A 27,263-nucleotide genomic window follows, 5' to 3' on the forward strand; every position below is an offset into this window, starting at 1 on the left:
GACACAGAGCAAGAGAGAGCGACAGACACACAGAAGGAGACAGAGAGAGAGCTCAACTAGGAACTAACAAGAAAAGCTGTGATAGTGAAATAAGTGTTTACTATCCCTTATTAACTTCATTATGAGCGTAAAGTATATGTACAGTAGTACAAGGAATGCAATTGCTAGTGTGTGTGTGTGTGTGTGTGTGTGTGTGTGTGTGTGTGTGTGTGTGTGTGTGTGTGTGTGTGTGTGTGTGTGTGTGTGTGTGTGTGTGTGTGTGTGTGTGTGTGTTACAGAGGGGTGTAAGGTAGCATCGCCACGGTAACTGAGGCAGGACCCGCTTTACTAATGAGCCAAGAGGTCCCAGGACCCCCCCCCGCCTGCCCCCAGGCAGTGGGGGGGCCGTGCTCACCATACTGATGAAGCCCTGGGCTTTAGACCGGGAAAAAGAAACACTGAGACTAAATGACAGACTTTATCGTTCAAAAAGTCAACCATCGCGTGGTGCATTTACTAAGACCTGTACAATCAATGGCTTGCTAGCACTTACAAGTCAACCTCTTTCTCACGTCTCTTGTTATGAAGCAGGCGCCACAAATAAAACCCGATGTGGCGTCCGGCGACCCACGGCCCCCATGGCCGGGCGGCAGAGCTGCTCTCCCAGGGCTGGCCCAATGCACAGCCCAATACACACACACCTGTACCACTTCTATGATGCAGCTGAGGTTCTACCCTGCACCCTCTAGTGTACGCGGCGGCTCTCGCCCCTAGCAGGAACATTGACCAAACAACAACGTTTAGTGAAGCTGTAAACCCAAGTGGGTCGTCTGCTGTTCACTGACTGATCCACCAGGATTAGCGGCTGACTGGAAAGATCCGGCACTCAACACCACCTACTGCCTGCTTCTGCCACTGTGAATGAGTTATGAGAGCACGAGTCACTGCATGGACCAGTGAGGGGGTCAAGAGGCGGGGCTAGGCCTAACCTGCATGTAATACAAGGAGCTAACACTGCAAGCCTGCTGAAGATAGGGACGGTGGGAGCAGGAGAGAGACAGTCAGTCAGAGAGAGACACAGTCAGAGAGAGACACAGTCAGTCAGAGAGAGACACAGTCAGTCAGAGAGAGACACAGTCAGTCAGAGAGACACAGTCAGTCAGAGAGAGACACAGTCAGTCAGAGAGAGACACAGTCAGTCAGAGAGAGACACAGTCAGTCAGAGAGAGACACAGTCAGTCAGAGAGACACAGTCAGTCAGAGAGACACAGTCAGTCAGAGAGAGACAGACAGTCAGAGAGAGACACAGTCAGTCAGAGAGAGACAGTCAGTCAGAGAGAGACACAGTCAGTCAGAGAGAGACACAGTCAGTCAGAGAGAGACACAGTCAGTCAGAGAGACACAGTCAGTCAGAGAGAGACAGACAGTCAGAGAGAGACACAGTCAGTCAGAGAGAGACACAGTCAGTCAGAGAGAGACACAGTCAGTCAGAGAGAGACAGTCAGTCAGAGAGACACAGACAGTCAGAGAGAGACACAGACAGTCAGAGAGAGACTCAGTCAGTCAGAGAGAGACACAGTCAGTCAGAGAGAGACACAGTCAGTCAGAGAGACACAGTCAGTCAGAGAGACACAGTCAGTCGGAGAGACACAGACAGTCAGAGAGACACAGACAGTCAGAGAGACACAGTCAGTCAGAGAGAGACACAGTCAGTCAGAGAGAGACACAGTCAGTCAGAGAGACACAGACAGTCAGAGAGAGACACAGTCAGTCAGAGAGAGACACAGTCAGTCAGAGAGACACAGTCAGTCAGAGAGAGACACAGTCAGTCAGAGAGAGACACAGTCAGTCAGAGAGAGACACAGTCAGTCAGAGAGAGACACAGTCAGTCAGAGAGACACAGTCAGTCAGAGAGAGACACAGTCAGTCAGAGAGACACAGTCAGTCAGAGAGACACAGACAGTCAGAGAGAGACACAGTCAGACAAGGCAGAGACGGTTTGCGAGAGAGACAGTGGGAGTAGGAGAGAGACACAGACAGAGAGACAGTCAGTCAGAGAGACACAGTCTGACAGGGCAGAGACGGTTTGCGAGAGAGACAGCTGGAGCAGGAGAGAGACACAGACACAGACAGAGCGACGGTTCGCAAGAGAGAGAGAGACGGTTGGGCTTGTTCCTCAGCGCTGTGAGATAGTTGAAAGAGTGCGAGAGCGGAGGCCCGCTGGATCTGAAGCACTCTAAACCCCCACACCCCCCCTCTGCCCCCCTCTCTCTCTCCCTCTCCCCCATGTCTCTCGTCCGATAACCCTCTCCTTGACGCTGGTCTTCCGCCCTGGCGGTGGTGGTGTCTGATGGGCACTCTGACAGGCTGGTGCTCTGCTTCCTCTCCCAACAGCCTCAGCCCGCCACCGGTAACGCGCCTCACATCATATTCAGGCGCCCTCATGGAGGTCGTGCGTTTTTTTGTGATCGCCCAAAACAGTCCGCCAATCGGTAAGTCAGTCAGTCAGTCAGTCAGTCTGTCAGCCAGCCAGCCGGACGGCGTAGCACCCTTGAACGCCGCAGTGCCGGTGTCACCATGGCAACGGATGGAAGGACGATCAAGCTGAGTAGGATTAAGTCACGCTGGTGGCAGGAGTTATACAACACACACTTTGCCCTTCCTTTGCGTCGGCCCTAGCTGTACTCAGGGAACAGGCAGGAAACGCGCTCTGCCTGTTTCTACGTCAACCTGCACCTGCGGCCCGCCCACATGACCCTCGGCTTCCTGTTCAGAATGATTAGCAAGGACCCGGCAAACCGTTTACCACAATGCAGCGCCAGCAGACGGGATGCCTTAACGCCACTGCTGTGGTGTGTGTGCGTGTGTGTGCGTGTGCGTGTGCGTGTGAGGGAGAGAGTGAAAGAGGGAAGGCCAGGATGAGAGGAGGAGTACAGGAGGACGAGAGGACAAGCAGAGAGGCGGAGCTACAGATTTAGGCCTATAAAGCCTGAGGCCATGTGCAGATTCTAACGACGACGTCCTCCGCGTTCGAAGACCCAGGCAGCGCGTCGGGCAGCCGCAACCGAGCCACGCACCGTAACCACGCACCGTAACCACGACGATTCAACCTCCACGCAGCTTTAAGAGAAGCATAGCCCTGCCCCTCACTCTCATCGTGATGAAGACTAGACCAACGGTGATTATCCATTAACAGAACCCGGTACGGTCAACACGGGTCGTGGAGGGACTCGGCACGGGGAGCAAACAATGACTAACAGAGCCAAGATGGCCGACGGCGCCGCCAACCTCCCGGCTAATGACAGACAACGCTGGGAAGTCTGCCCGGCGCTAACCCGGCCTGGAAAACCCCCCGCCCGCAGTACCGGGGATTACCTGAGAGGTAGTCTGGCTGAACGGAAGTGGACAGCGTCTATTGCTTAGCGGCCGATTTGGCCGCGACTCCTCCCCTTCCGGTTGCTGGCGTTACCAAGTTTTCGAAATTGTTTGTGGAACTAGACATCCCATCTTGTTTAATTTTAATATAATGTAATTACTGATTACTGACTATCTGATTTCATTACAATGGTAGGACCACAACATAGCCTATTTTGACATTACCTTGGAAAAGCCCAGACTCCGTCTGGCAGGATTCTCCCCGGGGACGATGCGTTTGCGGTCATGACTATCGCCGGTTGGTGTGGATTTGGCGCATCGTTTCACTCTGACAGCGGCATGAGCGTTTGACATGGATTTAACCAATGAACCGATCCGTTCCACTTCACAATAGCTCCTACGGTATTTCTTTAGTAGTGTTCTACAAGAACCACATATAAATGTTAAAACGTCGTTCGTTTTTATAGGTCCCGTGGGCCAAAGTGTATGGTGGCTTGAAATCATTGTGACAAAGAATCAAACGATGTTTGTTCTTTTTATCTATAAAATTATCTCCACATAGGCGACATACATCGTTAATGGTTGTGGCGTTTGGGATTGAGCCATTTCTGACAGCCTCTGAACGTCAAGAAGTTCCGTCAAAATAATTTCCCCCCCGGCACTATTTTGCATGGACACCGCTGCTGCTTCCCGGGCTTAGCCCCGCCCTAGACGATTGTGATTGGTTTAAAGAAATAAAACAGGCCCGCCCAGTTTCCCCACGGATAGACGGCTCGAGGTAGCGTGGCTCCAGACCATTCTACTTGCTGTAGTTTGGTCTGGCTTTGCGAGACTACCTGAGAGGTGACCCATGTAAAGGTGTGGTCGACACACACACACACACACACACACACACACACACACACACACACACACACACACACACACACACACACACACACACACACACACACACACACACACACACACACACACACACACACACGACCTAAAGGAAGTGTGGACCTGCTGCCCTGAACACTAGAAGGTACGACAGAACTCGCCCTAGCAGGCTTTCTTCACTGTGGTTGACGTGTGGATAAACCCTCAAACGACCCAACGGGGGTGGGTGCGGGTCAACAAAGAGCTGAAGGCAGGACGACTGTGACGGCAGCTGATCGAGACACCCACACCCCCACCCCCACCCCCCCCGCCGCCACGGGTATCCATGGCGACGCCGGGCGGCGCCCTCCATCGCCGGGGGTGACCTGCCCAGGCACGCGCGTGTGTGTGCGTGTGTGTGTTAGTGGAGATCCTGGTCATGTACAGTAAGAGTCATGTGGGTGAACTCAGAGGAACACTCCACGACTCTGAGTCACGCCGGTGAGGGGAAACGGGTTTGAAGGTGTGCGTGCCCTCGCCTCAGCCTCTCTGACCTCCTGTATTACCATGTTTCCTTGTTTTTCAAGCCAATATGTAAAGACGGCGGCAACCCAAACAAAACACAACCCAGGCCTCCTCGTTTGTCTGTGTGACGAACAGGCCAACTCCAGCGCGGCCTGGGGCCCCGTCCCTGGGGCCCTGTCCCTGGGGCCACATCGTGCTACGCCCCCCCGAGCCTGGACCACCAGTCAGAGGACGGACCCCAGCGGGACAGAGTGCATTGTGGGCCTGCTGAGGTCATCAGAGAGAGGACCGTATATCCTTACCATGCCGCGTCGCTTTGGGAACAACCCGCCGTCAGCCCAGGTGACCGGAGCAGACGACAACGCAACGTCTACAACGCAACGTCTACAACGCAACGTCTACAACGCAACGTCTACAACACAACGTCTACAACACAACGTCTACAACACAACGTCTACAACACAACACAACGTCTACAACGCAACGTCTACAACGCAACGTCTACAACGCAACGTCTACAACACAACGTCTACAACACAACGTCTACAACACAACACAACGTCTACAACACAACGTCTACAACACAACACAACGTCTACAACACAACACAACGTCTACAACGCAACGTCTACAACACAACACAACGTCTACAACGCAACGTCTACAACGCAACGTCTACAACGCAACGTCTACAACGCAACGTCTACAACACAACGTCTACAACACAACGTCTACAACGTCTACAACACAATGTCTACAACACAACGTCTACAACACAACGTCTACAACACAACGTCTACAACACAACGTCTACAACACAACACCTACAACACAACGTCTACAACGCAACGTCTACAACGCAACGTCTACAACGCAACGTCTACAACGCAACGTCTACAACGCCACGTCTACAACACAACGTCTACAACACAACGTCTACAACACAACGTCTACAACACAACGTCTACAACACAACGTCTACAACACAACGTCTACAACGTCTACAACACAACGTCTACAACGCAACGTCTACAACGCCACGTCTACAACGCAACGTCTACAACGCAACGTCTACAACGCAACGTCTACAACACAACGTCTACAACGCCACGTCTACAACGCCACGTCTATAACACAACACAACGTCTACAACACAACATCTACAACACAACACAACGTCTACAACACAACTTCTACAACACAACGTCTAAAACACAACGTCTACAACACAACGTCTACAACACAACGTCTACAACACAATACAACGTCTACAACACAACGTCTACAACACAACGTCTAAAACACAACGTCGGTGGTTCAGAGGCTAAAGGCCGATTTAGGGTCGTTTTAGACGCAGAGACGTAAGCACGTAATTTACACAAGGGACTTGTTTTAGACAAGTTTTGATTTACGGTTCCTTTAAGGTTCCTTAAGGATTGCGCGTGTTGCAAGGGGATTCTCCGCCAGAACAGTAGGGGGAGCAACGAACGAATCTGTGGGCGTGGAAGTGGAAATCGCTGGCTTGTTTATATTTATAATTATCATAATTCGTTCTTGTGTTTTCTTCTTCTCCTTCTTCAAAATTCTTCATTCGCTTCTGTCACAGCCTTTTAAAAATGGCGCTATTATGCTGTAAAACCGGAAATGTGAGACTCCTGAAAGGATGTGGTTAGCTGGCCAATCACAGTCTTTGCGAGCTGCGTAGGGCCGTAGTGTTTTAGTCGCATAGTCAGGAATTTTGGCCGACACACTTAAGCACGTAAGTGGGGATATTTTACCGCGCAAGGGGGGGTTATGTATCTTACGTGCTTACGCGTTACGTCTAAAACAGAGCAAATATCGGCCTTAAGATCTCCAGGAAACACGTCGCTGAATGAACTAAACACGGGTGTTCTGCTGCGTGCGTGCGTGCGTGCGTGCGTGCGTGCGTGCGTGCGTGCGTGCGTGCGTGCGTGCGTGCGTGCGTGCGTGCGTGCGTGCGTGCGTGCGTTCCGAGTCAACCGATTCCTTGGAATCGTTAGCAAGCCTGCTTAACGATTCCGCTTATCGGTTCCGGTCGCGGCAAATGCGTCGTGACGTCTCACACACGCTGCTTTGATTTGGTTCAGAACGCAGCAAACATGTCGCCTCCGAGGAAGAATCGCATTGTGCATTCACACCAAACGCGACGGGGCGACAAGATCCCATACAAAGTGAACGTAGAGACGCGTATAAGGGCGAGTTTTTCGCGGGAGAAAACCGATGACAAGTTTTTGTCGTGATGACAGCCAATCAGCGTTCAACAGCGTGATAACTGAGTGACATGTGTAACGTAACAGCCAATCCGCGTTCAGCCGTCAAACTCAGTGCAGTGCAGTCCGGGTGAACCGCGGAATGGAGGAGAAAGTGATTGTTGCAGTTTGCGACTCCCGGAGCTCTATATATAATAGTATATAATATATTATATACTATATTATAATTGTATATATAATATCACGGCCAACAGCTCTGTCGCCTCCGGATGGCCGTAGCGTGGGGAGCTCTCATAGGGATTGGGCTTCTCGGGGTTTGTTTACCGGCATTGCTATGGTTTCCGGTCTTGTGTGTTCCAACGGTTTATCAGGTAGGCCCATCTAATAAATCTCTGTCTAATCAATGCTTCATTTTGTTTATGTCAGTTTAATTTTGTTACAAGTTGAATGCAAATGAGCACTGTTATAATTCCAAAAGGCACAAGCTCTTACTTGGCTGTTTTCAGTCTGTGTTTTTAGTTGCATGGCACATAATGATGGCATTTGGGCTTAAAAAGCGAAACATATATCTTTTCGTCTAGACCAATTGATTTGAAAATGTACAATTTCCTAATACTAGAAGCACTTCTGATCAGATATTAAAGAGATGTAATGCAAACAAACACATTTATACTTATTTTCTCACCCAATGAGAATCGATAAGAGAATCGATAAGGAATCGGATCGATAAGCAGAATCGGAATCGGAATCGTGAAATTCTTATCAATTCCCATCCCTATTCCAGGCAGCCTTTCTATTTTAACACGCTTGTTCAGCATTCTGTCGTATCATTATGGATGGATTAGTCATGAGACTGGAGGCCATTGTGTCCGATATAAAGACAGACAGACAGCCTGCTACACAGACAGACAGACAGACAGACAGACAGCCTGCTACACAGACAGACAGGTGGCCCGACACAGACAGACAGACAGACAGACAGGCAGGTGGGTGGGTGGGTAAGATGAGAGGTTGAGGGGGGAGGAGAGAGACCTCTGGTCAAGTCTAACGCGGATCTGATATCTGAGCCCACGGACACACGGACACCCTACACCCAACCCCCCCCCCCCCACACACACCCAACCCCCCCCCCCCCCCCACACACACCCAACCCCCCCCCCCCCACACACACCCAACCCCCCCACACACACCCAACCCCCCCCCCCCCCACACACACCCAACCCCCCCCCCCCCACACACACCCTACACCCAACCCCCTCCCCCCACACACACCCTACACCCAACCCCCCCCCCCCCACACACACCCAACCCCCCCCCCCCCACACACACCCAACCCCCCCCCCCCACACACACCCTACACCCAACCCCCCCCCCCCCACACACACCCTACACCCAACCCCCCCACACACACACACACCCTACACCCAACCCCCCCCCACACACACACCCTACACCCAACCCCCCCCCCCCCCACACACACCCAACCCCCCCCCCCCCACACACACCCAACCCCCCTCCCACCCCACACACACCCTACACCCAACCCCCCCACACACACCCAACCCCCCCCCCCCCCCACACACCCAACCCCCAACCCCCCCACACACACACACCCTACACCCAACCCCCCCACACACACACACCCTACACCCAACCCCCCCACACACACACACACCCTACACCCAACCCCCCCCCACACACACACACCCTACACCCAACCCCCCCCCCCCCCACACACACCCTACACCCAACCCCCCCCCCACCCCACACACACCCTACACCCAACCCCCCCCCCACCCCACACACACCCTACACCCAACCCCCCCCCCACACACACACACCCTACACCCAACCCCCCCCACACACACCCTACACCCAACCCCCCCCCCCACACACACACACCCTACACCCAACCCCCCCCCCCACACACCCTACACCCAACCCCCCCCCCCCCCACACACACACCCTACACCCAACCCCCCCCCCACACACACACCCTACACCCAACCCCCCCCCACACACCCTACACCCAACCCCCCCACACACACCCTACACCCAACCCCCCCCCCCCACACACACACCCTACACCCAACCCCCCCCCCACACACACACCCTACACCCAACCCCCCCCCACACACCCTACACCCAACCCCCCACACACACACACACACACACACACCCCCAACCCCCTCCCCCCACACACACCCTACACCCAACCCCCCCACACACACCCAACCCCCCCCCCCACACACACACCCTACACCCAACCCCCCCCCCCCCACACACACACACCCAACCCCCCCCCCCCACACACACCCTACACCCAACCCCCCCCCCCCCACACACACACACCCAACCCCCTCCCCCCACACACACCCTACACCCAACCCCCCCCCCCCCCACACACACCCAACCCCCCCCCCACCCCACACACACACCACCACCCGGACACCTCCCTAACCTTTAGCCTGATCCACCACCCCCACCCCACCTCTCAGCCTGGGGGGGGGGTCTCTCAGCCTGGGGGGGAGGGTCTCAGCCTGGGGGGGGGGTCTCAGCCTGGGGGGGGGGTCTCAGCCTGGGGGGGAGGGTCTCTCAGCCTGGGGGGGAGGGTCTCTCAGCCTGGGGGGGGGGTCTCTCAGCCTGGGGGGGAGGGTCTCTCAGCCTGGGGGGTGTCTCTCGGCCTGGGGGGGGTCTCTCAGCCTGGGGGGGAGGGTCTCTCAGCCTGGGGGGGGGGGTCTCTCAGCCTGGGGGGGGGGGTCTCTCAGCCTGGGGGGGTCTCTCAGCCTGGGAGGGTCTCTCAGCCTGGGAGGGTCTCTCAGCCTGGGAGGGTCTCTCAGCCTGGGAGGGTCCTCAGCCTGGGAGGGTCCTCAGCCTGGGGGGGGATCTCAGCCTGGGGGGGTCTCTCAGCCTGGGGGGGTCTCTCAGCCTGGGGGGGTCTCAGCCTGGGGGGGTCTCTCAGCCTGGGGGGGTCTCAGCCTGGGGGGGGATCTCAGCCTGGGGGGGTCTCTCAGCCTGGGGGGGTCTCTCAGCCTGGGGGGGTCTCTCAGCCTGGGAGGGTCCTCAGCCTGGGAGGGTCCTCAGCCTGGGGGGGGATCTCAGCCTGGGGGGGGTCTCTCAGCCTGGGGGGGTCTCTCAGCCTGGGGGGGTCTCAGCCTGGGGGGGGGTCTCAGCCTGGGGGGGGTCTCAGCCTGGGGGGGGGTCTCAGCCTTGGGGGGGGTCTCAGCCTGCAGCCCTCCCTATCACCGGTCTTGTTGGGTCTTGTGCAGGTTCTACGTTTCACGTCAACGCTGTGATTCATTTTCCTACACAACCTGGAGACGCCTTTCTGGTGAAAGCCGCCGTGTTGGAGCAGGATAAAACAATACAGCAGACTGCCTGGATCAGTGCTCAGCTCACTTTGTGCTCACCTTTTCCACACAGTGGGTTTCTTCATTATTTTGAGCACCGGTCTCATTATAAACTTCCTCTACCGCAGAGTTCCAACAATAATATCACATCCACAAAGTCTCACACCTCTGGCTCGTGTGCCAGGCATCGGTTAAAGGGTTTTCACTTCGCAGGACTAAGAGATCCTCCAGATCCAGCAGGTGGAATACGATGGGAATCAGAATCCCTTTCACATCAGAGCTGAACAGAAGACATCTTAAGTGTGTCGCAAGGCATTTAAAAATCAAATACGGTTAGCCTTTTGTTTGTAATCACCGATTACTGTAATGAACCCTGATGTGATTCAGTGCTGGACCGCTCTCTATACCGGTCCAATATTGATTATCATAACGGGGCTATCTATGAGCAGACAGAACCAACAGAAGAACCCATGGGCTCCCCAGAGGGGACACACAGAGACTAAAGAAATATTACATCGTGACACTGCCCAAAAAGAATGCATGAAGGAATTTAAAAAAGATAAACGTGTGTGTGTGTGTTGGTGTGTGTGTGTATGTGTGTGTGTGTTGGTGTGTGCGTGTGAAGAGTGGACGGGCCTTACCTTCTTCTGGTACCAAACAACAGCATCTTTCACTTTGGAAGCCATTTACAGGTCGGCTCTCCTCGACTAGGGCATCTTACACTGGACAGAGAGAGGGAGGGAGAGAGAGGGAGGGGGGGGGGGGGGGGGGGGGGGAGAGAGGAGAGAGAGAGAGAGAGAGAGAGAGAGAGAGAGAGAGAGAGAGAGAGAGAGAGAGAGAGAGAGAGAGAGAGAGAGAGAGAGAGAGCGAGAGCGAGAGCGAGAGCGAGAGAGAGAGAGAGAGAGAGAGAGAGGTCGGGCAGGAGAGAGAGGAAGGTAGGGGGGGAGAGAGAGAGAGAGACAGAGAGAGGAAGGTAGGGGGAGAGAGAGAGAGAGAGAGAGAGAGAGAGAGAGAGAGAGAGAGAGAGAGAGAGAGAGGAAGGTAGGGGGAGAGAGAGAGGGAGGAAGGTTGGGGGCGAGAGACATTGGTGTGAGTGACAGTGTAAACAAGAGGGAGGAGTTCAGAGGTTTATATAGACGCCTCCTGACAGGCAGGTACGAGCATCGAATGACGGCACAGCGAGAGAGCGAGGGGGAGGGACTTAACCTTGCAGGTAGTAATTGGCCCAGAGACACCTGCTCCGGGATTACACGTTACAAATAAACGGCACAGCTTGATAAACATGCTTCTGTGTTTCACATCGGCAAATAAACCCCCGCCTGGTTTATCTTAGGCACACCATTCATTCTGTCTCTCGCAGCCACCACTTGTGTTTGGCGTTGCTGAGTGGGTCTACACACACACCACACCCTTTGGTTAACCTGTTGATCGGTTCAGTTTAATACGTTTGTGCACGTGCGTCATACCAAGTATGATATCCTACCCACTAGCCTGCACAGGTGAGGACTGACACACACACACACAAACGATTATTTATCTATATGGGTCAATTTATATTGGTTGATTAGTTAGCATGGTCTGCTTATATCATTACTTAATAGTTGCTTTTCTCAGAATAAATAAAACCCATCCCATAGGAGTCTGGAGTTTTCTTGGCTTCTTATGTGCATGGTCAACACGTTATAAACTACTTACGCGTATAGTAGTCGAGTAGTCTAGTAAAGCGGTCATTGTGAGTTCCTCTGACTGCTTCTGGATGTATAACGGAAACATTCGCTATATCTCTGCACGAGCATAGAGCAGCTTGTACCGTCATCACTGCAGCACTCAATCACCTGCCTCCCATCTCGCCTCCCTCAGTCTGGCAGAACACACGGCCTGCCGTCTGGCTCGGGACCAGGGACAACCAGAGAGGACAGGCTGTCCTCACACACACTCCCAACCCACCTGCCCCCTCCCACTTTCCCACGCCCCCCTCAACCATAGGCCAAAACGCACACACCCCCGCCCCCACCCAGACAAACCCCAGCCCCCACCCAGACAAACCCCAGCCCCCACCCAGTCAAACCCCAGCCCCCACCCAGACATCCGACGGAGACACTGTATATAAGAAGGAGTGTGTCTGTTGTGTCTAGAAAAACGTCACAACGTTTTGGACGTTGGCCAGTCATAGCTGCTATTCCCCTGCTGAATTGGTCTCTCTCACACACACACACACACACACACACACACACACACACACACACACACACACACACACACACACACACACACACACACACACACACACACACACACACACACACACACACACACACAGTCAGTTTCTAGCGAGGAAATTTCACTTGTTTATTCTCCCATCTCATTTTCCCCAGTGAATGATATCTATTTTTATCCGGGAGTTATTTAAATGTTTCCTACCAGACTGCTGGATTTTTCAATAGGCTCCATTTTGTACAAAGTTGACGTTTGTTTGTCCGCGTAGCTATATTTATCCAATGACTCAATCCAACACCTTTCAATAGGGAGTGTGTGTGTGTGTGTGTGTGTGTGTGTGTGTGTGTGTGTGTGTGTGTGTGTGTGTGTGTGTGGTTACTCTGCATTCAGCACAATTATTTGTCTCTGCATCTACACACAAAAATAAACCACTATGTGTGTAAGAATGTTGCAACCAGTTCTTCAGACTCAGTGCTAAAGCAGTGACAATGTCCTCGTTCTCAAAGCAGCTTAGACAAAACCTCTCTCCAAGCCTATTGAGAGCTTCCATTTGAAACCCTTGCCATGTGTGTATGCGTTCAGTTCTATCATTCTGTGCACACTGAAAGTAAGTACGGACACAGAGAGAGAGAGAGAGAGAGAGAGAGAGAGAGAGAAAACAGTCACACTAGGCCTGTTCACAAACCCACAAGTGTGTGGTGTGTGTGTTTCCATACCCAGTTTTTGCAAACTGCTTCAGACAAAGGGGTGAGTGTCCGTCTGGGTGTCTGTGCTTGAGGTTTTTTGAGGTGGGTCCTTCATTAACACCAAACACAAGCACCTCATGAAGTGCGTGTTGTGCGTGTTCCCAGGGCCTACAGAGCAATGACCAAGGGCCTCCCTCAGCCTGGGCTGTCATCTTAAGTCACAGGAAGGGAGCCATTATCTGCTCATCACCAACGATTCAAATAATCTTTCTCCACTTCCTCACCGATTGACTGTCCATCCATCCGTGTCTTCCTGTCTGCTCGGATAGGGACTGAACGGCAGCAGAGGGCTGGGTAAGGCTCAGCTCCAGAGGCATGCTGCAGACCAGTGGAGAGCCTCTTGAGATCACCAGGAGGGCTCTGAGAACAACGTTTGATCGCTGGCGTTCATCTCCGTTTGCTGCCCTCGGCTCGGTTTTTGACTCGTTTTTTAGACAGACACCTTTTGTAGGTTACGGGAAGAATGAAGGGAACCATAGTAAAGAAAAGATTAGTAGTATGCAATATTTGTTAGTGAAAGACGGTGCCGATGCGTTGGCAGAGCCGGCGCTGATGGATGTCAACAGGCTCAGTGATGGCGTCAGAGCTATTCATTTCAAGCAGATCTTTCTAGATTGCGCTGCACCGTGCCATAACCCCCACCCCCTCATCTGCTAGTGGTCAGCCACACCTCGATGTCGCTTGGATAAGAGCGCCAAGCGAGACCACAAAGTATCTCAAAAAGGTATGCGTTATGAGGGCTTTAATGTGGCGTAAATACTTCGTCCTCCTGCAGGAGGTAGTATCCATACATTATCACCTTTATTATTACCTGCACTAAATACATATTCTATTTTAACTTCCTTCAAGGTTCGGGATTTTACAACATCATTGATTCCACTTTATTTTGGAAAAAATCAGAATTACATTTATTTTATGGACAGAATCAATGCAAACCGTTTGGCCGCCACCCTCACCACATGTGTGCACAAACGGGATTCATTCCTAAGACTAATATTTAATACCTGATTAAAGCAGTCCTGTTAGACGGCTTGACAGACAGACAGACTATTGGAGCTAAAAGCAGAAGCCAGACGTCCCAGGCAGCCGTCTGCCCAACACAATAACAGAACCACATGTCGGAGCAGAACACGCCACAACAAGCGACCGGGGCGGCGTTCCCATGGTAACCAGATTACCCTCCACCACAGCGCCACCGACGGACGCTGTAATCCCGCGGCGGGCCGTAAGACCGGGGCGTTTAGCGGCCCCGCCAGCCGAGCAGCGGGCTTTACGCGGTAATCAGCGTAAAACCATGCCTATTTAAAGATGTGAAACTCTGCATATTACCGAGTCATCCGACGCCAAACGGGGAGTCGACACACACACGCACGCACGCACGCAGTGTCCCCGACAAAGCTCGCTAAACGACAAGCTCAGCGTCGATGGTAGGTCATTTGACGTTGTGGTTTGTGAAAAGCGTTTTGCCCAGAAAGGCTCTTCTCTCAAAACCAAAAAGAAACGAGGAAGTCTTCAAGGTTTTTATTTTCTAACTCAGATCAAATGATAGCATCCTGAACACACACACACACACACACACACACACACACACACACACACACACACACACACACACACACACACACACACACACACACACACACACACACACACACACACACACACACACACACACACACACACTCTCTCTTTGTGTCTGTGTCAGGTCTTAAAATAAAATATCCCCATCACGTTGTTGACCCACAGTCAGGAGACGTGTGCAGCATCATTAGACAACACAGCTCTATCCCTCTATCTGTCTCGGCCACACTCAAACACACACAACAAGCGTCACCAAAACAGACGTCCAGAACCTATATTCTGCTATGACCTCAGTCTGGGGGCCATTCGTCACAAGAGCTGACCCCGATTGACGAGAGCAGAAGAAGGAGAGACAGAGGGAGAGAGAGAAAAGCCTTGTACAAGGCTGGTGAGCAAGAAGTATTAAAACCACACCACAGAAGAAGAAAAATGACTTTCAAGTCCTAACTTCTGAATAATTAATCGTACCATAATAAAAAGAGCTTGGTAAACTACGGTCGGAGCAGTGGTTATGGTGACGGTCTTAAGGTGTTTGTAGGGACCGACTGGTTGGGTTCCCCAGGTGCAGGTGAGGGGCGTCCTCCAACGCTGGCACACCTGCGACACACGCGTTCCAGATGGGCCACGCAGACATTGGAAAACCACCACTGGGAAGGAACCACTACTGGGAACCACTACTGGGAAGGAACCACTACTGGGAAGGAACCACTACTGGGGAACCACTACTGGGAAGGAACCACTACTGGGAAGGAACCACTACTGGGAACCACTACTGGGAAGGAACCACTACTGGGAATCACTACTGGGAAGGAACCACTACTGGGAACCACTACTGGGAAGGAACCACTACTGGGGAACCACTACTGGGAACCACTACTGGGAAGGAACCACTACTGGGAAGGAACCACTTCTGGGGAACCACTAATGGGGAACCACTACTGGGGAACCACTACTGGGAAGATACCACTACTGGGAAGATACCACTACTGGGAAGATACCACTACTGGGAACCACTACTGGGCACCACTACTGGGAACCACTACTGGGAACCACTACTGGAAAAGCGTTTCCGTCCGGAAGCTGCAGTTTCAATTTATGTTTGTGCCTACATATTATTTGTGGAAGTGCATCATGTATATATGCATGCATTTCTGCGTCTTGCAGATCCAAACAATACTTCCATAGCTATGACGGTGAGAAGCTACCTGGCTGAACGGGTTGCTCAAGGCTAGATTCCACCGGAGGCGTACGCGCCGCGGGACGGCTGCGCCGCGGTCACGCAGCTGATCGCTTCCACTATAATCAATGAGACTATTTCCACCGGGCGCGCCGCGGACGTTTCAGCAGCGTCCCAGGAGCGGCGTGCCGCGCCGCGGCGCTATCTTTCCGTCCAATTCTATTTTTGCCGCGAGCCGCTGCTAAACCGCGTCAATTTCGACAGAGCAGGTCGAGCCGGGCAGGAAGTGAAAAGTAAAAGCCATAGAGCATCCGGTCAATTTTCAAAATAAAACACAATACTCAGCTCATGTAACTTCACATCAACATTATTACGTCATGACCGGTGGGTCTCAGAGGGTCGGTAACATTGACGACGAGAGACTCATTGTCGAAGTTCAGCAACATGAAGTCATTTATGTACCAATTCATCCTTTTTATAAGGAAAATGTCAGAAAGGACAAAGCGTGGCATTTAATTGCAATAGTTTTGGTAGTGGAAGGTGAGTACATTAGGTTTAGAATTATCGCGTGATCTCGTGATCTCGCGTGAATACTGGCGGGCTCGCAAGGCAGCGCTACGCTGCCGTTACGCGCCCGGTAGGAATGGACGCAGGGCAGAGGACGCAGCCGTTCCGCGGCGCAGCCGTTCCGCGGCGCGTACGCGTCCGGTGGGATCCCGGTGTCAGGCATGCTTGGGGCTCGTGGACACTTTCCAACTAAAGTTCTTGTGTACATCAAAGGAATTAATAAAGATTTTATTTTTTTCCTTGTCGGTCTATTTTCGTGAGCCCGACCGCACTGAGCTCACTGCAGCGCCGCTTTAAGGTTTACTGATATCGGTTTCTGAATTCCCCATCTTATCTGCAGAATAGAAACTGAATGCACAAAGAACATAGAATCATAATGTGTGTGTGTGTGTGTGTGTGTGTGTGTGTGTGTGTGTGTGTGTGTGTGTGTGTGTGTGTGTGTGTGTGTGTGTGTGTGTGTGTGTGTGTGTGTGTGTGTGTGTGTGTGTGTGTGCGTTTGATAAAATGGATTTTGCAAGCCTTTACTCCGCAATTAAATGTAGAGACTTCTTTTGTGATACAATTGTGAAATGACCTGTTCACTGTGAAATACTACCAGTTTCACCAAGGTATCAGGCAATTCTACTAAGATTAAATACAAAATTCAAAACAAACAGAAGAACTACAAACATGAAAAACACAGGGACTCATTCTATGCAACGATACGAACCGACGAGAGGAAATATGCGTAATTTATAAATAAGGCAGAGCCTGAAGAAAGCAGGCAGGGTTCCGGTGTGCGGCCAACGCGTGATGAGTAACCCTAGAGCTGTGTTCTCCGTCTTATCGCCAGAACCGCTGCATATTTAATGAGGGAAGAGCGAGGCAGAGCTCTGTGTGTGTGTGTGTGTGTGGGTGTGGGTGTGGGTGTGTGTGTGTGTGTGTGTGTGCGCCGACACCGTCCACCGCTGCAGCTCAACCCTCCACCATGACGAGGACGCCATCGCTCTGTGGCCAGGTTCCTTATGACCATCACATCCAGCAACCATGTGGTCTTTGAAGTCATGCACGTCAAACTGCATCCATAGCAACAAATCACTGCACCGTACACAGAGAGCTTATAAGTCGCTCACAGGCCAACTAGCAAAAATTGATAAATATTGAGAAAATAGTTGATTTGCTACAAACTCTTCTGCAGTTTACAAAAGACAAACAAAAAGAGATGTAATACCCCTGACGGTAAAATTACACGAGTTGAAGCGCCTGGGGTGACAGTACGCATATTTACACAAAGCAACTGTAATCGTTCTCAGAATCTCATTTTCCATTTGCGTTATTATTTCTGCAAATGTTGAAACCTTTTGTGCTAATGACGTGACAGTAAATCTCCTCCCGTTAAACGTCAACAGTGGTTGGCCGTCGGCTAGTTGTAGAACGACCGCAATGTGCTCCACGAGGATCAGAATAATAACAGGTGTTGTGTTAGGATGGGAGAAGTTCCTCCATATAGATTCCTCCAAGAGGAGGCCCACCTGGTTGTCCCAGGTCAACTCACTGCCACTATTCTGCAACTTAACCCTCCTATTTTTACTGTACCACACACACGCACGCACGCACGCACACACACACAAATTAGGGGCAAAGCTTGACATTTGGAAAACAAAACAGTGGGCAAAAGAGTCGAGACATGTTTTGTTTGGGAAAGTTGCGCGGAGCTCCTGCTGCTCTAGTCCTTGGTTTTGATTACGCTTTTTCTAGGAGAAAGCGGCTGCACACAAATGATCCCAGTGTCTATGAATCAGTCGTCATCATCAATCAAATCCCTCGCAGTCGCTGAAGTCATCCCCATAAGCTCTTCAACACAACTCCCACCGTCAGCCCCATGTCTGTCAGAGAGACACACAGCCTCCAAAATAGCAAGTGACAGAAGGACAGACAGACGCAGCGAGTGACGGACTCAAAGGGGAAACAACCGGGCCATCAAAGGAGACGCCGCTCTAGGAAACAGTGAGGTCTGTCTAGTCAGCAGTCTGGATAAGACACTCCAGTCAGTGAGGTCTGTCTAGTCAGCAGTCTGGACGGGAGACCCTAGGGACAGTGGAATCGTGCCTGGTTGAGATGCACAGAGACTCCCGTCATTGGCACAGACAAGCAGTGTATGCAAACCAGTAGAACTACGATGCGCCAGATCTCAAATTGGTCACGTCGGTTGCTGTGAGCCTGTTATACTATTCTGCAACGATAGAGCCGGCAGATGAGGCTAAATAGATGAGCCCTTTTTAACACAATGAAGGTTTGTATCGCAATAGTGTTACCAATGGTAAACAGTGAACACCATTTGTATTTTTCCCTGCCATTTTCAACCCCCTGTTTAAGGGCAAGTTAGTTTTCTTATAAGATTGAATTAAGACTTAAAAATGGGTATGGAGATGAAAGGTTGGTAGGGATGATAGGGTAGTAAAAAGCACCTGTGCTACCGATATATCAGACTTCACTGCAAACTGCTTTGGCTAAAAGCAAATTAATAAATGTAAAATGTTTTACTTTTCATACTTTCATGAGATCACTCAATGACGATAAACAATCAAATAAAATACATTTCCTAGACAAAACCAAATTCACCAAAATACAGGGCTCGAGGCCACCGTCTTCTATAATGATATAAAGATGTTATTTTAAGATGGTTAAACCCACAGACCCGATTTCTTGTCTGGGTTACTGCAGAACGTGACACAATGCCAGACTTGTAGGTGCCACTTTTCAAAGTAAAAACATAGCAGTTCCAAGCTTTAACAGACAAGGTCGGTTTATTCAAATAGGACTTTTTACGTTGTAAACTTTCAACAAGTGATATTTAAGGGATTTTCTAAAAGCTGCATTTGTGTTCAATAAAAAACACGTGGAAAATATATGTAATCTTGTGAAATGCTATTACGTTTGTATCTAGGAAGTTGAGTATGCTGATTCGATTCGGATGCAAAAACAAAACAAAAACTGGTGACTATATTTTAATGCCTGTCCAGCCCACTTTGCATTTGACCAAAAAATGAATGTAATGTAAACCGCTTCTGTGTATGAGTATGCCATTACAAATATAAGTTAACATTGCACAGCAAGTAGATCCTGCACAACTGCACCGTTGTTAGAGCATAGTGTTGCATTAAATTGTCAAGAACATGTTCAATAAACAGATGAAATTATTTTGAGGGGAAGGGGGGGGGGGGGGGGGTGCAAATAATGACAATGCGCTTTTCTTGAGTCGCACATATATGCAGCAAAAATATGTTGGTTGGCAACCAAGTGTTGCGGATAACCAAAACACCCCGTCTCCCCCAAACACCCCATCGCCCCAGACCTGATGTGATAACTGTCCCTTCTCCAGCCCCAACAGACCTCCCGTTATACTCACACATTGCTTACTCGACAATAAACACCACATAGGATGTACAAAGGAACCCAACTACAACGACCTGCAATTTTTCAAACAACCATCTTACAGAATACATTTGAATATACGAGTGTATATCGGTGCATCTAGCCCGTTCAAGCACAACATCAACGTTAGAGACGTGTGCCCGAGTCGGAGAGTAACGTTAATGCAGAGACGACCGAGGACTGTACCCATCGGTTAGCCGAGGCTAGGCTAGCGCTGCTACCAGGCAGCACAAAGACCCCGAAGGAGAAACGCTAACCCCTTCAAATATTAATAATGCGCTAGTGGTCGGTTAGGTTAGTATGAAGACCCCGGTCCGGCAGGTCGCTCGGCTTACCTCGCTGACTGAACCTCTCCGAACCGGCTCGGTGACTCCGATGTACGGTCAGTGTAGTGCGCCGCGTACCGCTGCCGGAGGAGGATGCATTCTGTCGGGCTGAAGGAGAGCCGCACTGCTCCTTCCCTCTCTGGGTACACTCAGAGGATTACCGAGGAGTCGGCGGTAGACGCGCAGCGAGGATCTCGGGGGATTACCGAGGAGTCGGCTGTAGCCGCGCAGCAAGGATCTCAAGGGATTACCGAGCAGACGGCTGTGGACGCGCAGCGAGGATTTAGTAAAAGCGAGCCCGTCGCCGCCGATTTTCAAGAGTAGTTTGTCATTGTTGTGTGTTTGACGTTGACTAAGCGTGGTGCAGGTAAGGGTGAACTAGTAACGTTAACGGTGTTACTGGTACCAGCGATTAATGTTCACGAATGCAGCGGAAAACGTCAGTTTGAAAGACTTCTCTGACCTCTAGTGGACGCACTTCAGGGATATAAAGGGTTGTGCGCTGGAAAACAGACGTTACGGTAAACGCGGATTGTTCAATTGATCAATTTGTTCTTGCAAAAACCTTGAACAAGAATGAGTTAGAAAAAGGATGGTAAGCATTATTCTTCAACAGCCTTTAGGGATGCATGAGAACAATCTAAAATGTAGATAGAATGATGCATGCAGAAGTATGGCCATACATATTCACACGGTGGGCTTCAAATGTATCCTGTAACGATAGCCGGTCTTACTGAAGCCATACGTACCAAGACACCAATATTCATATTGATTATTTTATGCTAATTAAGACTCAACTACAAGGAAACGCGTCATGTGACCCATCCGCTCACTTCTGCGCATGACCGTTACACCGGTGAGGTCCACTGCTAGTAAATAACGTTGACTGTTCCCTTGCATTCATGTATTTCCTTACTCCTTAGGTCTTAAAGTCAAGTTGAACAATCAGAACGAATTATTAACAGAAGGTATTGGCGGGCTCTGACAAGGAGGTACGTTGGAGTGGGGTCAGAAACTGGATCGCAGTGGCTAGCTCTAGCTAGGAGGACGTTCATGGGTATCTGTCATCTTCTCCTTCGCTCCAGGTAGGTTTGTTTCTCTCTCCGGTATCCCCGGGATCTACCCGCAGACCAGAACCATGTCGTTAGCCCAGAGGGTCCTGCTCACGTGGGTCTTCACCCTGGTCTTCCTCATCATGCTGGTGGTGAAGCTCGACGGGAAGGCAAGCGCTCTTTATCGATTTCATGCATGCATCGTGTGACCGAAAGACAACAGCGGCTTCCTTAACATTGGCAATGATAAGAGGAATGATCTGCTAATGTCATTGCGATATGGAATCCTAGTTTCAATGTAATGCAACAATAAAAAAAGACATCTTTATATATTGGCCTCTGTCGTTCGATAAAGAATGGACAGTTTATATGTAGCCTATATGTTTTCCTGATCTTATTGAAATCTAATAAAATAATAAAAAATAAAATGACCCATATTGTAGTGCCAGTGTTTGAGTTGCCATACTATACCTAATAACCGTTCTTCTTCCCTCAGGTGCAGTGGAACTGGTTCCTCATCTTCCTCCCCGTGTGGGTCTTCGACGGCATCCTCATCATCATGCTGGCCGTCAAGATGGCGGGCCGCTGCAAGCCCGGCTACGACCCGCGCAACGGCTCCCCGGCCCTGCGGCTGCGGGCCTGGTACCTCACGGCCATGCTGCTCAAGCTGGGCTTCTGCCTGAGCCTCTGCGCCAAGCTGGAGCGGCTGGCCGACATCAAGCTGACCCTGGTCTGCATCCCGCTGTGGACCGTGCTGCTGGGGGCTCTGGTGGAGCTGGGGCTCAACATCTTCCCCGAGAGGAGGGAGGCCTGAGGGGGGGACCGCGGGGGGGGGGGAGCTGGGAGGGTGACCAGGCACTACGGGACTCCCCGGAGGAAAAAGGCACCATCATGATCGCATAGATTAATGTTATCTTCGGATCATTTTAGACAATCGACTGATGTTGCAGGATCCAGATGTGGGCGCAACTATTGGAGGACTACACATCTGCATTCCCCTCTGGGAGGCAGGGCTGATCTCAGTCATGGTTCACACAAACTAATGATGCATGATTCTGAATATCTGAGACGCTGAACCGTGTAGGAGGCAGATGCATAATACGGACTACACATCTGGAAAGTCTCGTTTCCCTGTAATGAAGAAACAGGGGAGAAGGGAGGGCTGGACTGGACTGATGTCCGGGAGGACACATGGAAGTGTGCATGGTCATCTTCCTAATGGGGTAGTTCTGTTTATACCTCGGTGGTGACCCATCAGAGATGCTTTTGCGCAACAGCTGCACAAAACTTTTGGCCATCAAGTTGTTAAAAGCGTCTTGCGGAATCAATAGAAGACCAGAGAAGCTTATCTGTTCAGAAAAGATACCTGAAGCGTGGCTCAATGCTGCAGAAGGAGACTCCACGTTAATGTTATCTTCTACTGTTTGAACGAACACTGGACGAGTTAACTCCCCGGTTCATCTGACCTGTCCCATGGAGAACACGAGGTCCGGACTTAGTGGAACCTTGTATGTGATGTGGAACGTGACGCCAGGGGCCTATTGTCTATACGATGAAACAACTTAAAAGCCTTTTTATACTTTTAGCTGTTCGATGATAGATGTATGTATTTGATACATACTAAAATAATCTTAGGTCTAACTGAACTGTTTTTATACTTGTACCATTAAGATAATCCTCCATCTTGAAGTAGGCCAATAACCAGCCCAATCATTCAATACTCTTTGAACTACAAGCAAGGTGCTGTTGACCTTGTGCTATGTAAATGTTGAACTCTGAGCTGCTGTGAATATATAAGCTGTTTATTGCGTCTTTGCACTAATGTCCAACGTAAGAGAAAATGTACCTGTACATAGAGGTGAGCCTGTAAGGAGAGTTGATGCTGTCTAACGTGGGGAATGACTATGTTCAATGGACTTACTGAAATAAGTGATACAGAAAATACCAATACCTTTTCCTGTGGGGGTTGCGTGTATTCATTTAATCAGTGTTCATTAAGGAGTTTTCTCTTTAAACCTTGGGGCCGTGATTTAAACAGCATGTATTATCTATTCCCGAGGGGAGGTTATGAAAATTGTCAATTTTTGTGAAATCCATACTTTCTTTCCCCCTGTAACATTGTTTTGGCCTATCTTGCTCAATAATTTTAATTTCAAGAAGGAAAATAACATTGACATAAAATATTGGGCATTGGTCAGAATATGATTAAATAAATTGTCCAGTGTACATAATGTTATCTCTTTAGGCAGCTTATTAAACCAGTGCCCAAGGGTAGTACTATAAGCTCATGAATACACATATAAACAACAATCCAACATAAACAATTCAGTGACTAAGTGTCTATTAAAAAAACACATCAACACTATTGTTGACGATTATTGAAATCGGAGGACCAAAAACGTGGGCTATAATAAAATATGGTGGAATCTAATATTTCCGTTTTAAGGATGTCTCTTCTTATGTCTGAACTCAGCGGTGAGGGTGGTGAATGAAGCCTAGAAGGTTCTGGGTTCTGTCAGGTGTTGTAAAGCCGCGAGGGCGTAGAGAGAGGCGTGGTTGGGTGTGAACGAGTGTCCGCTCGGCCTCTCGACTCCTCTGGGACATCACTTCCTGTGACTTGTGGGTGCAGCGCCGGAAGTGTCTCGCTCTCTCCACAGCGCATGTTTCTATCGAGTCTCAAACGGCAGACTCTAATTATAATAAGGGCCCTATGGGGGGGGGGGGGGGGTTCTTGGCTATAGAGTGAAACATATTCTTTGCTCACTGAGTCTGTTGCAGAGAGCAAAGTGGGTGACTGCAAATAGGAAACCCAGATCCCCTACCCTAACCCCATTACGGCCGCCGAGATACATATTGAGTGGGCGTTGACTCTTGCACAGTAAAATGATTAGTTCTCGAGCTGGAACAATCGACATGACTTCTTTCTCTCGCACAGGGAGCTCATCTCAATGCTGATTCTATTGGACAATAGAAGGCACCTGCATGCTTAAAACTAATAAACGCTAATTAGGAATTTGGGATATTAAAGGCGACATATTATACCACCAGATGTGAGTGTGATTTGCCATTGCAAGCCGTTTTGAAAATGTGCAGCTTCTGACCTCACAGGTGGGCGTGTCCACCTAGATGTGTGACGGATAGAGGAGCAACGTTTGCTACAATCCACTGGGTAGGCTGGTAGACTGAAGTCAAGCAAGTATTATATCAGTAAGTTATACCACAACATGAGGCAGGAAGACATTGAGGTTAAGAGTCTTATACAATACCCCCCCCCCCCACACACACACACACACACACACGCACACACACGCAGCCATATTGGAACCTTTTATTAACTAGGCTCATATATTTAAAGTATAAATCACATTACTAAGTTTTTCCTGTTTACAAAAAATATTATGTACACTACAGTGCTGACAGTTACAAACCACAGGAACAAAAAATAGAAAAGAAAATGCAAACCAAAAAGGTTTATATAAATAAACTCTGAAAAACAATGCAAGCCCCTGAAGATAAAGATTTCTCGTTTTTTTAAACGAATCATCTGTACCAATGCAGGAGAGCTGGTGAGCTCTCTGTAACATCAGATCCCAGCAGGGCCGTCAGGGAGACCTTCTGCATGCAGCAGTCTCAGCTGCTGGATTCATTATTTAACGCTCCCCAGAATCCAATAGAGTAAGGAGAACATGTTGTTTTAGGTGGATAAGGCAATCAAAACCCTAGACCCCTTCGTTTCTCAAGCAGAGCACATTATTAAAAATAAAAAATAAAAATCCCAGCTCTTCTGTTAAGGGTCAATTATCTGGAAGGAGGAATACATTTTCCCCCCAAGTACTGCCGTTCTCCGATGCCTCCACGGGACCACCGTATCGTAATGCGCAACTCAACAGAACCTAACAAGACGGCGGTTTATAGGAGCGCTCCGGATAAAACATTCCTCGTGAAGAAGGAATAACTTAGGCTGTGTCCCGACCGGGGAGCGATGCCATTAAAGGAGAGAGACGGCTCCGTGGCTCGGTGCCATCTCCACCCACCGCGCAGTCCGCAGGCACCAGGGAACGCTGCTGAGCTACATACGATAGGTATTATTTATTCCAACATGTACCACCTAAAGTTGATACAATGCTGATGTACACAAGTACACCTCAATGACCACAGTTGATGATCCATTTATAGAAGAATAAGGAAACCCAATGATCAATGTTTTAAGTTAAGGTTAAGTTAGGTCAATGTTATACAGTAGTAATAACATGAACCTCTCTAAGAGTTAGTGGGTAGGGTTAGTGGGTTTGCATTCACAGTGCAATGAGAATTCCACAAATGTATAAACCTTTCGATTTGATATTTAAAAAGTCCAAAAGCTTTTACACCCAGAAGAAATATAAATCTTGAATTTCAATTGGACCTGTCTTATAGCCACTGCAGAACACTATCGTAATAAACCTGCTTTCAAGGGAGCATTTTAAAAGCCACTGGCGTTAAAAAGGCATGTCACTGTTTAAGATGCCGAAGTCCCCAAATTAACGAGAACTGGCATCGGAAGAACTTGGAACTGCCCCTAAAAATGAAGAGAGGGGTGCAGTCACTCACTTTACATGAAAGATATTTTCGCTTATCACTTTAGCAATCTAGTTAGTAAGGTAGTTATTACTCTAATCACTTTTGATACAACATCAGAAATGTTGTCAAACCGTTGAAAAAAAGGAATTATATTAGTAGACGCAACTCTGGCTAGAAAAAGTAATCTGATGAAAAGGTTACAGTCCTCCATTGTCAAAGTAAGTGCAAATAAAAGTTTAATTTATGTGGTCAGCATGTCAATATTGTCAAGGAAATAATTTTAATATTACATTGTCTTGATTATTGCTCCAAATACATTATTGGGAAGTAGTATTCATGACAGTCAAACTGTCAGCCACTTTGGAGGGATTAAATAAGGTTGGGCGAACGCATCAAAGACCAAACTATTAGAGTCCAGTGACTAAAACACTGTTGATACACAGAGGAGTACACCTGACATCCTAGAGATAGAAGAACTCGCTGCAAGAGAGATGTGTTGACCCACTGGGTTCAGCCCAGACCCTAGACTGACCCACTGGGTTCAGCCCAGACCCTAGACTGACCCACTGGGTTCAGCCCAGACCCTAGACTGACCCACTGGGGTCAGCCCAGACCGTAGACTGACCCACTGGGTTCAGCCCAGACCCTAGACTGACCCACTGGGGTCAGCCCAGACCGTAGACTGTGTTGACCCACTGGGTTCAGCCCAGACCGTAGACTGACCCACTGGGTTCAGCCCAGACCCTAGACTGACCCACTGGGTTCAGCCCAGACCCTAGACTGACCCACTGGGTTCATCCTAGACCCTAGACTGACCCACTGGGTTCAGCCCAGACCCTAGACTGACCCACTGGGTTCAGCCCAGACCCTAGACTGACCCACTGGGGTCAGCCCAGACCGTAGACTGTGTTGACCCACTGGGTTCAGCCCAGACCGTAGACTGACCCACTGGGTTCAGCCCAGACCCTAGACTGACCCACTGGGTTCAGCCCAGACCCTAGACTGACCCACTGGGTTCATCCCAGACCCTAGACTGACCCACTGGGTTCATCCCAGACCCTAGACTGACCCACTGGGTTCAGCCCAGACCGTAGACTGTGTTGACCCACTGGGTTCAGCCCAGACCCTAGACTGACCCACTGGGTTCAGCCCAGACCCTAGACTGACCCACTGGGTTCAGCCCAGACCCTAGACTGACCCACTGGGTTCAGCCCAGACCGTAGACTGACCCACTGGGTTCAGCCCAGACCCTAGACTGTGCTGACCCACTGGGTTCAGCCCAGACCCTAGACTGACCCACTG

The 27,263-nt window shown here is 50.1% G+C and overlaps 2 protein-coding genes across 7 annotated transcripts in view; one reads left to right on the forward strand and one right to left on the reverse strand.

Moving 5' to 3' along the window:
- Positions 1-20,542, reverse strand: part of LOC130381864 (protein PHTF2-like) — a 49,552-nt gene extending 29,010 nt beyond the window's left edge. Inside the window, exons 1-2 of one of the 6 annotated variants that reach the window (XM_056589674.1) lie at positions 12,017-12,202; positions 10,963-11,043 (exon numbers count right to left, since the gene is read on the reverse strand). In XM_056589674.1, coding sequence (XP_056445649.1) covers positions 10,963-11,007 — 45 coding nt within the window. In that variant the 5' untranslated portion in view covers positions 11,008-11,043; positions 12,017-12,202. Of the gene's footprint in view, positions 1-10,962; positions 11,044-12,016; positions 12,203-20,358 lie in introns of those variants that run through there. The other 5 variants (XM_056589675.1, XM_056589673.1, XM_056589676.1 and 2 more) reach the window with 5 other exon arrangements.
- A 620-nt stretch (positions 20,543-21,162) lies between these two features.
- On the forward strand, positions 21,163-24,054 carry LOC130381074 (transmembrane protein 60-like). The gene is made up of 3 exons (XM_056588494.1): positions 21,163-21,341; positions 21,435-21,571; positions 21,898-24,054. The coding sequence occupies exons 2-3, from the start codon at positions 21,488-21,490 to the stop codon at positions 22,213-22,215; spliced, it is 402 nt and encodes a 133-aa protein (XP_056444469.1). The 5' UTR covers positions 21,163-21,341; positions 21,435-21,487; the 3' UTR covers positions 22,216-24,054.
- The last annotated feature ends 3,209 nt before the right edge of the window (positions 24,055-27,263 follow it).

This window comes from Gadus chalcogrammus, chromosome 4, assembly GCF_026213295.1.
Source record: "Gadus chalcogrammus isolate NIFS_2021 chromosome 4, NIFS_Gcha_1.0, whole genome shotgun sequence".
In the NCBI taxonomy this organism is placed as follows: Eukaryota; Metazoa; Chordata; class Actinopteri; order Gadiformes; family Gadidae; genus Gadus; species Gadus chalcogrammus.